The following is a 13,093-nucleotide window of genomic DNA, read 5'->3' as shown; positions in this document are numbered from 1 at the left end:
TGATTGAATCCAGAAAGATAATTTTGGTTGGCCCGAGGGTATTTTCCATGAAATTACGTCCTTAAACCAATCTGTTTCTCAAATTCACGAAAAGGTCATTGCAAATTAGATTGTTCGTCCAGCTCAACACAGGGAGCAAGTGGCTCGTGTAACACACTCTGTTAATTTCAGTAATCGCCCGGTTTGCCGTAAATACGGCTTCCGATTTATTTTGGTGCAAGGGGTGATATCAAATGAATATTAAAAGGCGTATCAAATTATTTTGTTATGCATAGTCCCTGATGCATCGGCCATAATGCATAGATATGCATTGAGGGAATAAAGTTAATTAATTTTGTTTGTTCAATGGAGTGTAGATAACACGTTTTCCTAAATGATCACAATTATGTAATCGATGTCTCTGTGGAGATTCACCTTGTTCGTCTTAAGTACTCGGCTGCACAGGTCTCCACATTGATGTGTTTCATGCCCGGGTCCTGACAGGGCGCACATTGGTGTTTAATACAGAAAATGGAGTATCCTTCAATTTATCACATAGAACGCATTTACTACCCTGTTCTTGCAGTCATTGGTATTCCTGGTAAGATATGGAAACAAGATATTGAAGGTTAAATATCAATGTGTGAATGCTCATGACGTGTGTCAGTTAAAAAAAAAGTTTTATCAGTTTCAAGGTGTCTTTCGTGTCAATGTGATACCAGATTAAAATATTAATGTCTTCACTTCTGACCACAAAATTCAAACACAATTCGATTACTTTTGCAGCAACGTATCCTTCACAAAGGTGCAAATATCAGAGTAGAACTAATTTCGGATGTGTCAAAGTGTGAATTTTATTTAGTGTTTCCCAGTGACTGTATTCCTCATTGTTTCCTTTGATTTTATTTCTTATTTAAGTGCAGGTTCCCGGCAGAACACGAGCTTGTTGCTTTGACACGTTTACCGTTTACATCATTCTGGTGCTGCTTTAATTGGATATATTTTTTTATGAACTGTGATATCCTTGAGCGTTGTGGATGCACCTGGATTATTTCCCTGTGTTAGTTTGATTTGCAGGGGATTAAACCCCAGTGGCACGTATAAAACTAACCTCATTGAAAGAATTCTACAGCTCAGAACCATCTGCCTCGGGTCGGACGGGTTTTATTTAAGCGTGGAAAACTGATACTCCATGTTAAATCTCAGATGCCGTTTCTGTCAACAACAATCTGTGTTTTAGCGGGATAGTCAATAATAATGGCGAAAAGGTGGCATTGGCGTTATCGTGTACAATGTTTGAAAGTAACTAGGCATCCCCAGTTTATACTTTCCATTATTTTTACGGACTAGAAGAACCTGTCAATGACACTCGTTGCTGCTGGAAGACACAATCCTAACCGATCTGCAAAACAAGACCGACGAGTTACGGTTCAGTATACTGCATCAGAACAACTGAACACTTTGTGTCCTATGCTGAACGTGACAAAATAGGAGAGAAAGGATCACATGTTGTTGATTGTTTTATAACGCTGAATTTCACCGAGAGTGCAGTCTACGTGCTTCATACAACCAAATTAAGGAAAACAATCAGTATTTCTAAGCACAGTGTGATCCAATGTCAATTAAATAATTCCACACATTGTTAATAAACAGTTTTGCAAATTAATTTTAAATTATATTCTGTACTAGATGGTTGATGTTCAAATAGTTTCTGAAAGGGATTATGATCATCCTCCACAAAAGAGTGAACATTTGAAGTAACTAATTTTTCCTGTTTTTCTCCAGTTAACTTGGTGGCGATTGTGATTCTATACCGAGGGAAGTGCGGTCTCTCCAAATGCACAATTCGATATCTGCTGTCAATGGCAGCGGCAGATCTCGCAGTTCTTATTGTCCATGTCGTATTCCAGCGGATTAATGCCATGTATTTGTCAATCAGTTTTCTGTTTATAAATCCAGCATACCAAGTGAACTTTGGTGCATATGTTGTGGCTATAGATTGTTCAGTCTGGTATACCGTCGCATTCACTTTTGATCGTTTTCTAGCAATTTGCTTCCAGAAGATACATTCAAAATACTGTAGCAAGAAATCTTGGGCACTGACAATTACATCCATATTGGTGGCGAGCTGCCTGAAGAGCATTCCATTTTATTACATGTTAGAAATTGAATTTCTTGGTGATTTTCTCAGTTCGCCCTTGTGGAAAGCATTCGAGTGGTTCGACAGTATCACAACCCCTCTATTACCAATCCTTTTAATTCTGTTGTTCAATGTCATAACCGTCAAACATATTTTCCTGGCAAATAAAATCCGCAAGGCACTCCGAGGAAACAGCGAAAAAGTTCGAGATCCAGAGGTTCAGAATCGAAGAAAATCTATGATTTTGCTTTTCTCAATATCTGCCAATTTCATGCTGTTGTGGATGACATATGTCATATATTCGGTTATGTATCCTGTGATAGATTTCCTTTACGGAAACAAATATTTCAGCAGCGATATACATATATTTCAACAGGTTGGGTTTATGTTGCAGCTGCTAAATTGCTGCACAAATACCTGTATTTATGGGCTGACACAGAGAAAATTCAGAGCGGAGCTAAAGACTGGATTTCAATACATAATCACGCTGAATGGGGGCTTATATAAACAGCACTAAATGTCATCTACATGGGCAATACGTTTTTTTTCCGCTGTCTTAAACTTAATGGATGAGGAATACAGAATTAGCAAATTCACTAATTTCAAAGTAAAGTTTGATAAATGGGTCGACTTACGCGCGTAATAACAATCACCACGGGGATAAATGCTGCTCCTCTATGTATTTAAAAACGTTTATGTGCTCTGCAGTTCTGTCCGGAGATCGTGACGAAGTAAATAAGGCTTTGGGCACTTAAATAGGTTTTCATTGCAGGAGCGATCGCGCGTGAGTGAGGTCAGGGGACATTTTGGCTGTACATTATATGTCCGATTTAATGTAGGTTAACGTAGAATTTACAGTGAGAAGGGGGCCATTCGGCCCATCAGGTGCGCCGGCCCTTGGAAAGAGCACCACATTCAAGCCCATACCTCCAACCCATCCCAGTAACGCAGTAACCCCACCCAAACATTTGGCACAAAGGGCAATTTAGCATGGCCAATCCACTTAACCTGCATATCTTTGGACTATGGGAGAAAACCGGAGCACTCGTAGGAAAACCACGCAGACATGGGAGAACGTGCAGACTCCACACAGACGGTGACCGGAGCCAGGAATCGAACCCAGGTCACTGGTCCTGTGAAGCAACTGTGTAAACCGCTGTGCTACCATGCTGTCATTGAAATTAAATTCTAATTATGCTTAGTTGTAATTTTGACCACATAAGCAACAGTCTGGTGAAGTTCCTGGCGGATTTCTTTTTTTTAAATTGTTCCATGAATACAGAATAATTGTTCCATGGCTAGTGCACTATGGCTCTTCGTTTCGGATTAGCTGTGTCCGCCACGTTTCTTTCCTTTCCCTGAAACCTCTGAATCCTTGTGGTCAGCAAGTACGGACTTCAGTTTCAGAATTGCTGCACAACTTGCCATGCGACGGCCACATGACATAGCCCGTTGAATGATGTTACAGAATTCTGATGGTCCTCAATGAAGCGAAGCTATGCCTTAATTGATTTATGATGTGGAGATGCCGGCGTTGGGGTGGGCGGAGCACAGCAAGAAGTCTTGCAACACCAGTTTAAAGTCCTACAGGTCTGTTTAAAATCACTGGCTTTCGGTGCACTGCTCCTTCCTCCGGTGAATGAAGAGGTATGTTCCAGAAACATGTATTTAGCAAAGTCAAAGATGCAAGACAATGCTTTGAATGCGAACATTTGCAGGGAATTAAGTCTTTACAAATCCAGAGATAGGGGTAATCTCAGGTTAAAAAGGCATGAATTGTCTCAATCCAGGACAGTTTGTAGAATTTCGCGAGGCCAGGCCAGATGGTGGGGGATGAATGTAATGCAACATGAATCCCAGGTCCCAGTTCAGGCCTTACTCATGTGGGCGGAACTTAGCTATAAACTAATCAACAGACCCTGAAAGATACCCTTGTACGAACGGGATATGGCGCTCGACTCATCGATCGACAGTTCCAATGCGCCACAGCAAAACACCGCACCGACCTCCTCATAAGCCAAACACATGACAGAGTACCCTTTCTCATCCAGTACTTCCCCGGAGCAGAGAAACTACGGCATCTTCTTCACAGCCTTCAACACGCCATCGATGAAGATGAACAACTTTCCAATGGTCATCCCCAAACCCCCACCACTTGCCTTCGAATAACGGTGCAACCTCAAACAAACCATTGTTTGCAGAAAACTACCCAGTCTTCAGAACAGCGACCACGACACTACACAACCCTGCCATGGCAATCTCTGCAAGACGTGGCAGATCATCGACATGAGTACCACCATTACACGTGAGAATATCACCCACCAGGTACGCGGTACATTCTCGTGTGACTCAGCCAACGTTGTCCACCTCATACGCTGCAGGAAAGGATGTCCCGAAGTGTGGTATATTGGCGAGACCATGCAGATGCTGCGACAAAGGATGAACAGACATTGCACGACAATCGCCAGTCAGGAATGTGCCCTTCCAGTCGGTGAACACTTCAGCTGTGTTATGGGCCAGGGATCAGAGAACCCCAAAGTGCATCATGGAGTTGACCTGGCCAACAACTTTTACTAGATTGCGGTATGGGGAGCACACGGCCCACTCCACAGGCATGGTACAGCCGAAAATGAAAAGTATTTTTTAAAGCAAAACAATGTTTATTCTATGAACTCAACTATCGTTTAAAAAAACTCACACGTAAACAGGCATAATAATGTAGTCCATTTTTTTTCGATCTTCTTCCTCCAGCTGAAATCGTTCTCGATTGACAGTCTCTTTCAACAAGAAGGTCCTTGCACGATCCTTCCATTTCTCTATTCCTCGGCATTTCTCTTTAAAGTCAGATACTTTAGTTCAATCTGACCACAGAGTCCCTTGTAATTCTCCAACACATGGGTATTGCTTATCACAGCTTTCAGGCCGTCAAACTCCTTTTGAAACTCCGCTTGAAACTCCGCTGTCCACTGGAATGTGTTGCGCTTCTTGAGCAAGTCCGGCAGTGGAGCAATCGGGCTACAAAACGTTTTCACCAATGTTCGAACAAATCCACTCATGCCAAGAAATGGCATTATTCCCTTCGTATTGAGGGTATCGGAAACTCCTCAATAACTGTTGGTTTCACATCCCGTGTGACCATTCGACCATGTCCAATTGTATGGCCAAGGAAAGTAACTGGGGCTTTTCAAAATTCACTTTTGGCTAGTTTTATCACCAAACCCGCCTCATGAAGTCGATCGAATAACTCCATCAGATGTTTTAAATGTTCTTTCCATGTCTGGCTGAAAAATACCAGATCGTCGAAGTGTACCACACAATTGGGTAATCGTGAAACAACTTTGTTTGTTAACCGTTGAAATGTGGCTGGGTGTTTTTCATGCCAAATGGCATAACTTTGAATTGGTATATACCATCTGGAGTCACAAAAGCTGTAATCTCCTTCGCACTTTCGGATAAAGGTACCAGTGACCTTTAAGTAAATCCAGTTTGGAAATAAAAGCTGATTGTCCCACTTTCTCAATGCAATCCTTCAAACGTGGGATAGGATAAGAGTCCGTTCTTGTAACTGCATTAACATTTCTATTGTCAACACACAACCGTTGGGTACCATCTGGTTTAAGTGCCATCACCATTGGATGCAACCCATTTCAATTATGCCATTTTTAAGCATACTCACAATCTCTTTGTTAACCTGTGCCAATTTTAAAGGGTTAAGTCTGTATGAATGTTGTTTGATTGGAACAGCATTTCCCACATCTACATCATGTACAGCCAGTTTAGAACTTCCCAATTTATCTCCACAAATAGGCCCATGTGGTATCAATAACTCTTTCAGGTCAGTCCGTTTTTCCTCTGGCAGGTAACTCAACAATTTATCACAATTTTTAAGAACATCCTCGTTTTCCAATTTAATTTGAGGTATATCAAATTCACAGTCATCTGGATTTGATTCGTCACTTTGAGTTAGAATCATTAAAACCTCCTCCTTTTTCTCTCCTTCCCCTTCAAAGTGCCTTTGAAGCATATTCACGGGACGCACTCGGTGAGTTTGCCCCTCTATCTGGTGTTTTTACCACATAATTCACCTCACTTAATTTCCTTTCAATCCGATAAGGTCCACAAAACCTTGCTTTTAAAAGCTCCCCTACCACTGGTAACAACACTAAAACTTTATCCCCACTGGCAAAACTACGAACTTTGGATTTCTTGTCCGCTACCCATTTCATCATATCTTGTGTACCGTTTAAATGTTGTCTAGCCAATTCATCGGCTCTATTTAATCGTTCCCTAAAATTTGACACGTAATCCAATAATGCAATTTCCGATTTCTCCATCACCAGTTTTTCCTTTGTCAATTTAAGTGGTCCTCTTACCTTATGACCAAAAATTTGTTCAAAAGGACTAAATTTGATAGACTCATTAGGTGCATCCCTAATTGCAAACAGTACGAATGGAATTCCTTTATCTTAATCCTCTGGATAATCTTGACAATACGCCTCAACATTGTCTTTAATGTCTGATGCCACCTTTCCAACGCTCCCTGCGATTCTGGATGGTATGCAGTTGATTTAAATTGTTTTATTCCTGAGCTATCCATAACTTCTTTGAGTAACCTTGAGGAAAAATTCGATCCTTGATCCGATTGTACTTCTGTGGGTAGTCTATATCTAGTAAAGAATTTAAGTAACTCCTCCACAATCTTTTTGTACAGACGGAAGGTGATCCAGGCCGGGACTTGTTAAAGCCGATTAACAACGTGCTCTCTCTGACATTTTAACAAATAGACACAATTCGGTTCACTGGGATAATTGAAGGAGGATACTTTTTTCCACAAGTGGGCTGCTGCCCCAAAGAGCACAACCAGCCCGCCCCGAAGGAAAACCCAACAGTTTATATTCTCAATCTATCAAGCGTTTGGGTGAATGTTTGAGGTAGCATTAAACAGAGAAAACGAGACGACATTGGTAGAGTACATTCACAGTTTCCCTTAAACGTCTAACTGTAGGTAACATTTTTAACCCTTGATTAGTTTGATCATTCTACATCCTATCATTTGCACCCATGTGGAGCCGGGAATTATATAAATTGTGGAGAATAATTCATCATCTCATCTGACTCTGCACTTAGACGGACAAACATACGTGCATTCGTACACATATACATACGAATTAGAAGCAGGAATAGGCTACCTACCGAGCCTGCTCCACCATTCCTTAAGATGGTTGGTGCTATAATTGTAACCTCAACCGTACTTTCCCGCCTGCCCACCGATAACCTTTCACCCTCTTGTTAATCAATGCTACCAATTACTATTGTAACTCACAGATGTTCATTCCCAGGCAGATATCCAACTCGGGCAATTTGATTATCGCGCTAAAGAATTTCCAAATAATTCTTCAGGATCACAAATAGTTTTGAACAGGATAACCAAAATAGAAATCATAACACGAAAAACACCGCAAAATTTCCGAACCAAATTACATCATCAATTTGCACATGGGCAAACGCAAGAGGAGCGTGAGTCGGCCATTGATCCCCCAGGCCTACTCTGCTATTCAATACTGTACTGGCTCCATACATACTCTCGAGTCTTCCAATAGTTTTCAAAGGAGTTTACTGATGTCAGACAGAGGACTCAATGAAATGTGTCTTGGCAGTTAGGCTCCGGAACCACGCTGCACTGAATCCTGCTTCCGGGCCGGCGCAAACTACCTATTGCCGGGGTTTCGAGCGCACCCGCGTGATTAGCCCTGAGCAGGTCAAGCTGCCATCAATCCTGTCCCCTTACTAGCCCCACGCCATCTGATACTTGCCCTCTTATGTCCCTAATAACATATCATGCATAATGTTTACAAACACAACAAAAGGAAACGGGAAAGATTGTCCATCAAAAAGCCAATTGGTCCTGAGAAATCTGAGGCCTCCCGGACATATTAACCTGCCCACAGGCTCGGCATCCTATGGGATAGTCAAGTTGTCAGCTGACGGTGAGACTACAGGATTTACCACCTCAACGATAGTAGAGCTGGCTTCACTGGCTTCCATAGGTTCAGCTGGCGGACTTGATTCAGGGACCCTCGACTCCCTTTGTCGGAAGCATTTACAGGAATGTCAATAACACCACTGAAACATGTTGGTTTCGAATTTGGTGTCGTCACTCTCGAATTCCACAAGTGGTCCCCGTGCTTTTTGGCAGCCTTTCCATTTATATTATTACCTGTGAGGCAGACACTGACTGGTCCAAAATCCATCCAACGAGCCAAGGTTGTCCGAGGTGAATTTGCGAACCAATGCCTGGTCCCCAACTGGAACCATTTGTCATAAATCTTTGCAACCTATGGACTTCATTGAGAGGGCTGACGTGGGCTGACGTGCCTCCATCCTCCCCGACAAATTAGGAAACTATAGCTGAAATCGGCTTCTGAAGCGACGGCCCATGAGCAGCTCAGCAGCTGCTCCCATTGGTGGTGTGGGTCTGAGTTATACGACAATAAACATTTGGGCAATCATTGGAGTACTGGTTTGTAAGACTTTTTCCGCGTTGCATTATTAAAGATTTTAGCAGCTCTGTTGGCCAAACCGTTAGACTTCGTAAAGTACAGGGCCGTCCTCGTTTGTTGTACGTCCAAAACGATAGTTCCGGTTATTGTCCAAAACGTTAGTTCCGGTAGTCCATCAATAGCAAACTTTTGTGCAAGGAATCCACTGGCCGCCGAGGTCGCTGCCTTCATCTCCACTATAGTACATAGAACAGTACAGCACAGTACTGGCCCTTCGGCCCACGATACTGTGCCGATCATTGATCCAAATCTAAGATCAACCAAAACTACATCCGGCAATTTATTGCTGTCCAGGTGCCTGTCCAGGAGGTGCTTAAATGTCCCGAATGACTCTGACTACGCCGCCTCCGCTGGCAGTGCATTCCACGTGCCCACCACTCTCTGTGTCAAGGACCGACCTCTGACATCTCCTCTTTACCTTCCTCCAATCAACTTAAAATGATGTGCCCTCGTGACAGCCATTTCCACCCTGGGGAAAAGTCTCTGGCTATCCACTCTATCCATGCCTCTCATCACCTTATGCACATCTATCAAGTCACCTCTCATCCGTCTTCGCCTCAGTGAGAAAAGCACGAGCTCCCTCAACCTTTCTTCATAAGACATGCCCTCTAGTCCAGGCAGCATCGTGGTAAATCTCCTGTGCACCCTCTCCGAAGCATCCACATCCTTCCTATAATGAGGCGACCAGAACTGGACACAATATTCCAAGTGTGGTCTAATCAGGGTTTTATAAAGCTACAGCAAAACCTCGTGGCTCTTAAACTCAATCCCCCTGTTAATGAAAGCCAACACACCATACACCTTATTAACAACCCTATCAACCTGGGTGGCAACTTTGAGGAATCTCTGTACGTGGACCACAAGATCCATCTGTTCCTCCACACTTCCAAGAATCCTGCCTTTAACTCTGAATTCAGCATTCAAATTCGATCTTCCAAAATGAATCACTTCACATGTATCTAGGTTGAACGCCAACTGTCACGTCTCCGTCCAGTTCTGCAACCTGTCAATGTCCTGTTGTAACCTACAACAGTCCTCGATACTATCGACAACTACCAACCTTCGTTTAATCGGAAAACGTACGAGCCCACCCTTCCACTTCCTCATCTAAGTCATTTATAAAACCACAAAGAGCAGAGGTCCCATAACAGGTCCCTGCAGGTCACCACTGGTCACTGACCTCCAGACGGAATACTTTCCATCCACTACCACACGCTGCCTTCTTTTGGCCAGCCAGTTCTGTATCCAGACAGCTAAACTTCCCTGTGTCCCATGCCCCTGACTTTCTGAATGAGGATATCATGGGGAAACATATCAAATGCCTTACTGAAATCCATATATCACACATGCACTGCCCGACTTTCATCAATGTGTTTCGTCACATCCTCAAATAATTAAATGAGCCTTGTGAGGCATAACCTGCCACCCACAAAGCCACACTAGCTATCTTTAATTAAACTATGTTTTTCTAAATAATCAGAAATCTTATCTCTCAGAATCCTTTCCAGTATTTTGCTCACCACAGACGTAAGACTGACTGGTATGTAATTCCCAGGTATTTCCCAATTCCCTTTCTTGAATAGGGGAGAACACTCGTCTCCCTCCAATCATTGTGTAGTGTCAGTGACTCCTGACCCATTGCTTTCTGAATCGTGTGATTAAAACTCGCTGTATGTAACAATGGCCCTGATCTGTTCCTCCTGTCCTCCTCAGAACGTTGTGTTACCCTTTTTGAAATAAAATATTTTTCCAGGCTTTTACGATTTTAACAATTTTAACAGCAAGGTATTTAACAGTAACAAAACACAGAATAACCACGGCCCCGCACCCAACAAACAAACCCCAGCCAAAATGGCTTACACAAATAGGACCTCATTTCCCAACGCCCCTTGCGCCTGCTCTTCCTAACCTCAACCTCCTATGCCTTCCACCGCCCCCTACCCCCGCACCTTGCTGACAGTTTCACTTTTCTCGAGGAAGGCAACAAACGATTGCAACCTCTAGGCATCCCCTGCAACGATCCCGTCAGAGCGAAATTAATTTTGTCAAGTCTGAGAAATCCCGCCCTATTGCGAACCCATACTCCCTGCATTGGGGGTTCCGAGTCCCTCCCACCTAGTAAGATCCGACTCCGGTCCACCAGGGAGCAAAAGGCCAGTTCATCGGCCTCTCTCACCTCCTGGGTTCGCGGATCGTCCAACATGCTACAATTCGCCACCTCTGAAATCGGAACCACAAATACCTTTAATAATTCTGACATGACCTCGGCAAACCCCTGCCAGAAACCCCTCAGCCTTGGACATGCCCAAAACATGTGGTCGTGATTCCCGGGCCCACCCCACATTGCCCATAACTGTCCTCCGCCCCTTCGAAAAACCTACTTATCCGGGCTACAGTCATGGACCACCTTGAATTATACCAGGTTGAGCCTGCCACACGGCGTGGATGCGTTGACTCACCATAGGGCATCCTCCCATAATCCGGCCTCCATCTCCCCACCCAGCTCTGCCCACTTTCTCTTTACCTCCCCTATCGGGGCTTCCTCCCACTCCATCAGCTATTTATAAATCTCCGATACCTTCCACTCCCCAGTCCAGCTCTCGATACCACCTTCTCTTGTGTATCCTGGAGTGGCCGATGCTGGAAGGTCGAAACCTGCCTCCGCACAAAGTCCCTCACCTGCAGATACGGGAACCCATTCCCGACTGGCAGCTCGAACTTCTCCTCCAAGCTTGGGAAGCCCTCATCAATAAAAATATCCCCGAATCTTTTGACCCCCGCCCGCTGTCACCTCCGGAACCACCCGTTCAGCTCCCGCCCTCCCAGCGCCATCTGCTGGTTGCCACATTTTGGTGCCCACACCGATGCCCCAGCGAACCCCATGTGCTGCCGCCACTGACCCCACACCCTCAGGACCGCCACTACAACCGGGCTTGTGGAGTACCTGGCGGACGGGAATGGCACAGTTTCCGTTAACACTGCCCCGAAAGTCATGTCCCTACCTAATGCCGCCTCCACCCGCTCCCATATCGACCCCTCCCCGAAAGCCCACTTCCTGACCAGTGCTATATTCGCTTCCCAGTAATAACTAATAAAGTTCGGAAGGGCCAACACAATCTCGCCCCCGCTCCAGGAATTCCTTCTTCACCCACCGCGGTTTATCCATCCACACAAAGCCCAAAGTCAGTGCGTTAACTTAAAAAAATGCCTTGGGAATAAAAATTGGAAGGCTCTGGAAAACAAATAGAAACCTCGGGAGCACCGTCATCTTCACTGTTTGCACCCTCCCCGCCAATGACAACGGGAGGGCATCCCACCTCCGAAAGTCCCCCCTCATCTGCTCTGTCAACTGCGCCAGATTCAGCTTCTGCAGTTGCACCCACTCCCGTGCCACCTGGATACCCAAATACTGAAAGCATCCCCCACCTCCACCACTTTGAACGGCAGCCCCCCCCCCTCCTGCCCCCCTCCCCCCCCCCCCCCCACACACACACACACAATCTCGTCGCCTGCTCCCTCGCTTGGATTGCATAGACCTCACTCTTTGCCATATTCAGTTCATCTGTGGAACTCTTTGCCGCAGAAGGCTGTGGAGGCGCAATCACCGTGTGTCTTTAATACAGAAATAGATAGGTTTTTGATCAGTAAGGGGATCAGGAGTTATGGGAGAAGGCGGGAGAATGGGGGTGAGAAAAATATCAGCCATGATTGAATGGCGGAGCAGACTCGTTGTGCCGAGTGGCCAAGTTCTTCTCCGATGTCTTCTGGTCTTATACCCATAATCCCTCCAATTCCTCCACAGCGGCTATGAAATATACACACTGAGGTCATCCTTGTATAGCGAGACCCTATGTTCCTCACACCACTGTACTATCTCTCGCCAGCACCTTGATGCGCTCAGTGCCCTCGCCACCAGCTCTATCGTCAGGACAAACAGCAGTGGGAGAGTGGACACCCTTGCCACGTTCCACGATGTAGTCTGAAATATCCCGAACAGACCTAGTTTGTCTGCACACTCGCCGCCGGTGCTTGGTGTAACAATCGGATCCAGTCTACAAACCCGTGCTCAAAGCAAAACCGCCCAGGACCTCCCACAGATAGTCCCACTGCACCCGAGCGAAGGCCTTCTCTACATCCATAGCGACCACTAGCTCCAACCCTCGTCCCTCCAGGGCATTACAATTACTTTAAGTAACCACCTGATGTTGTTCGCCAGGTGCCTCAACCTTTACAAACCCCATCTGGTCCTTCCATAGCACAGCGGGCAGATAATCCTTTGTTCCGAAGGCCGGGATCTTGGCCACTAGTGTGGGCAGCACGGTAGCATAGTCGTCAGCACTGTGGCTTCACAGCGCCAGGGTCCCAGGCTCGATTCCCTGCTGGATCACTGTCTGTGCGGAGTCTGCACATCCTT

General features: G+C 45.1%; 1 protein-coding gene across 1 annotated transcript; it reads left to right on the top strand.

Moving 5' to 3' along the window:
• The first annotated feature begins 510 nt into the window (after positions 1–510).
• On the top strand, positions 511–2,636 carry LOC140396649 (probable G-protein coupled receptor 139). The gene is made up of 2 exons (XM_072485444.1): positions 511–580; positions 1,765–2,636. The coding sequence occupies exons 1-2, from the start codon at positions 511–513 to the stop codon at positions 2,634–2,636; spliced, it is 942 nt and encodes a 313-aa protein (XP_072341545.1).
• Positions 2,637–13,093: the final 10,457 nt, after the last annotated feature.

This window comes from Scyliorhinus torazame, chromosome 19 (assembly GCF_047496885.1).
Source record: "Scyliorhinus torazame isolate Kashiwa2021f chromosome 19, sScyTor2.1, whole genome shotgun sequence".
NCBI lineage: Eukaryota > Metazoa > Chordata > Chondrichthyes > Carcharhiniformes > Scyliorhinidae > Scyliorhinus > Scyliorhinus torazame.
This window is presented reverse-complemented; position numbering and strand designations above follow the sequence as displayed.

Excerpts from the sequence above, each read along its gene's own strand:
- LOC140396649 (XM_072485444.1), top strand. The coding sequence starts at position 511 with ATGGAGTATCCTTCAATTTATCACATAGAACGCATTTACTACCCTGTT. Across the intron at positions 581-1,764 it reads TGCAGTCATTGGTATTCCTG|TTAACTTGGTGGCGATTGTG; the intron begins GTAAGATATGGA and ends GTTTTTCTCCAG.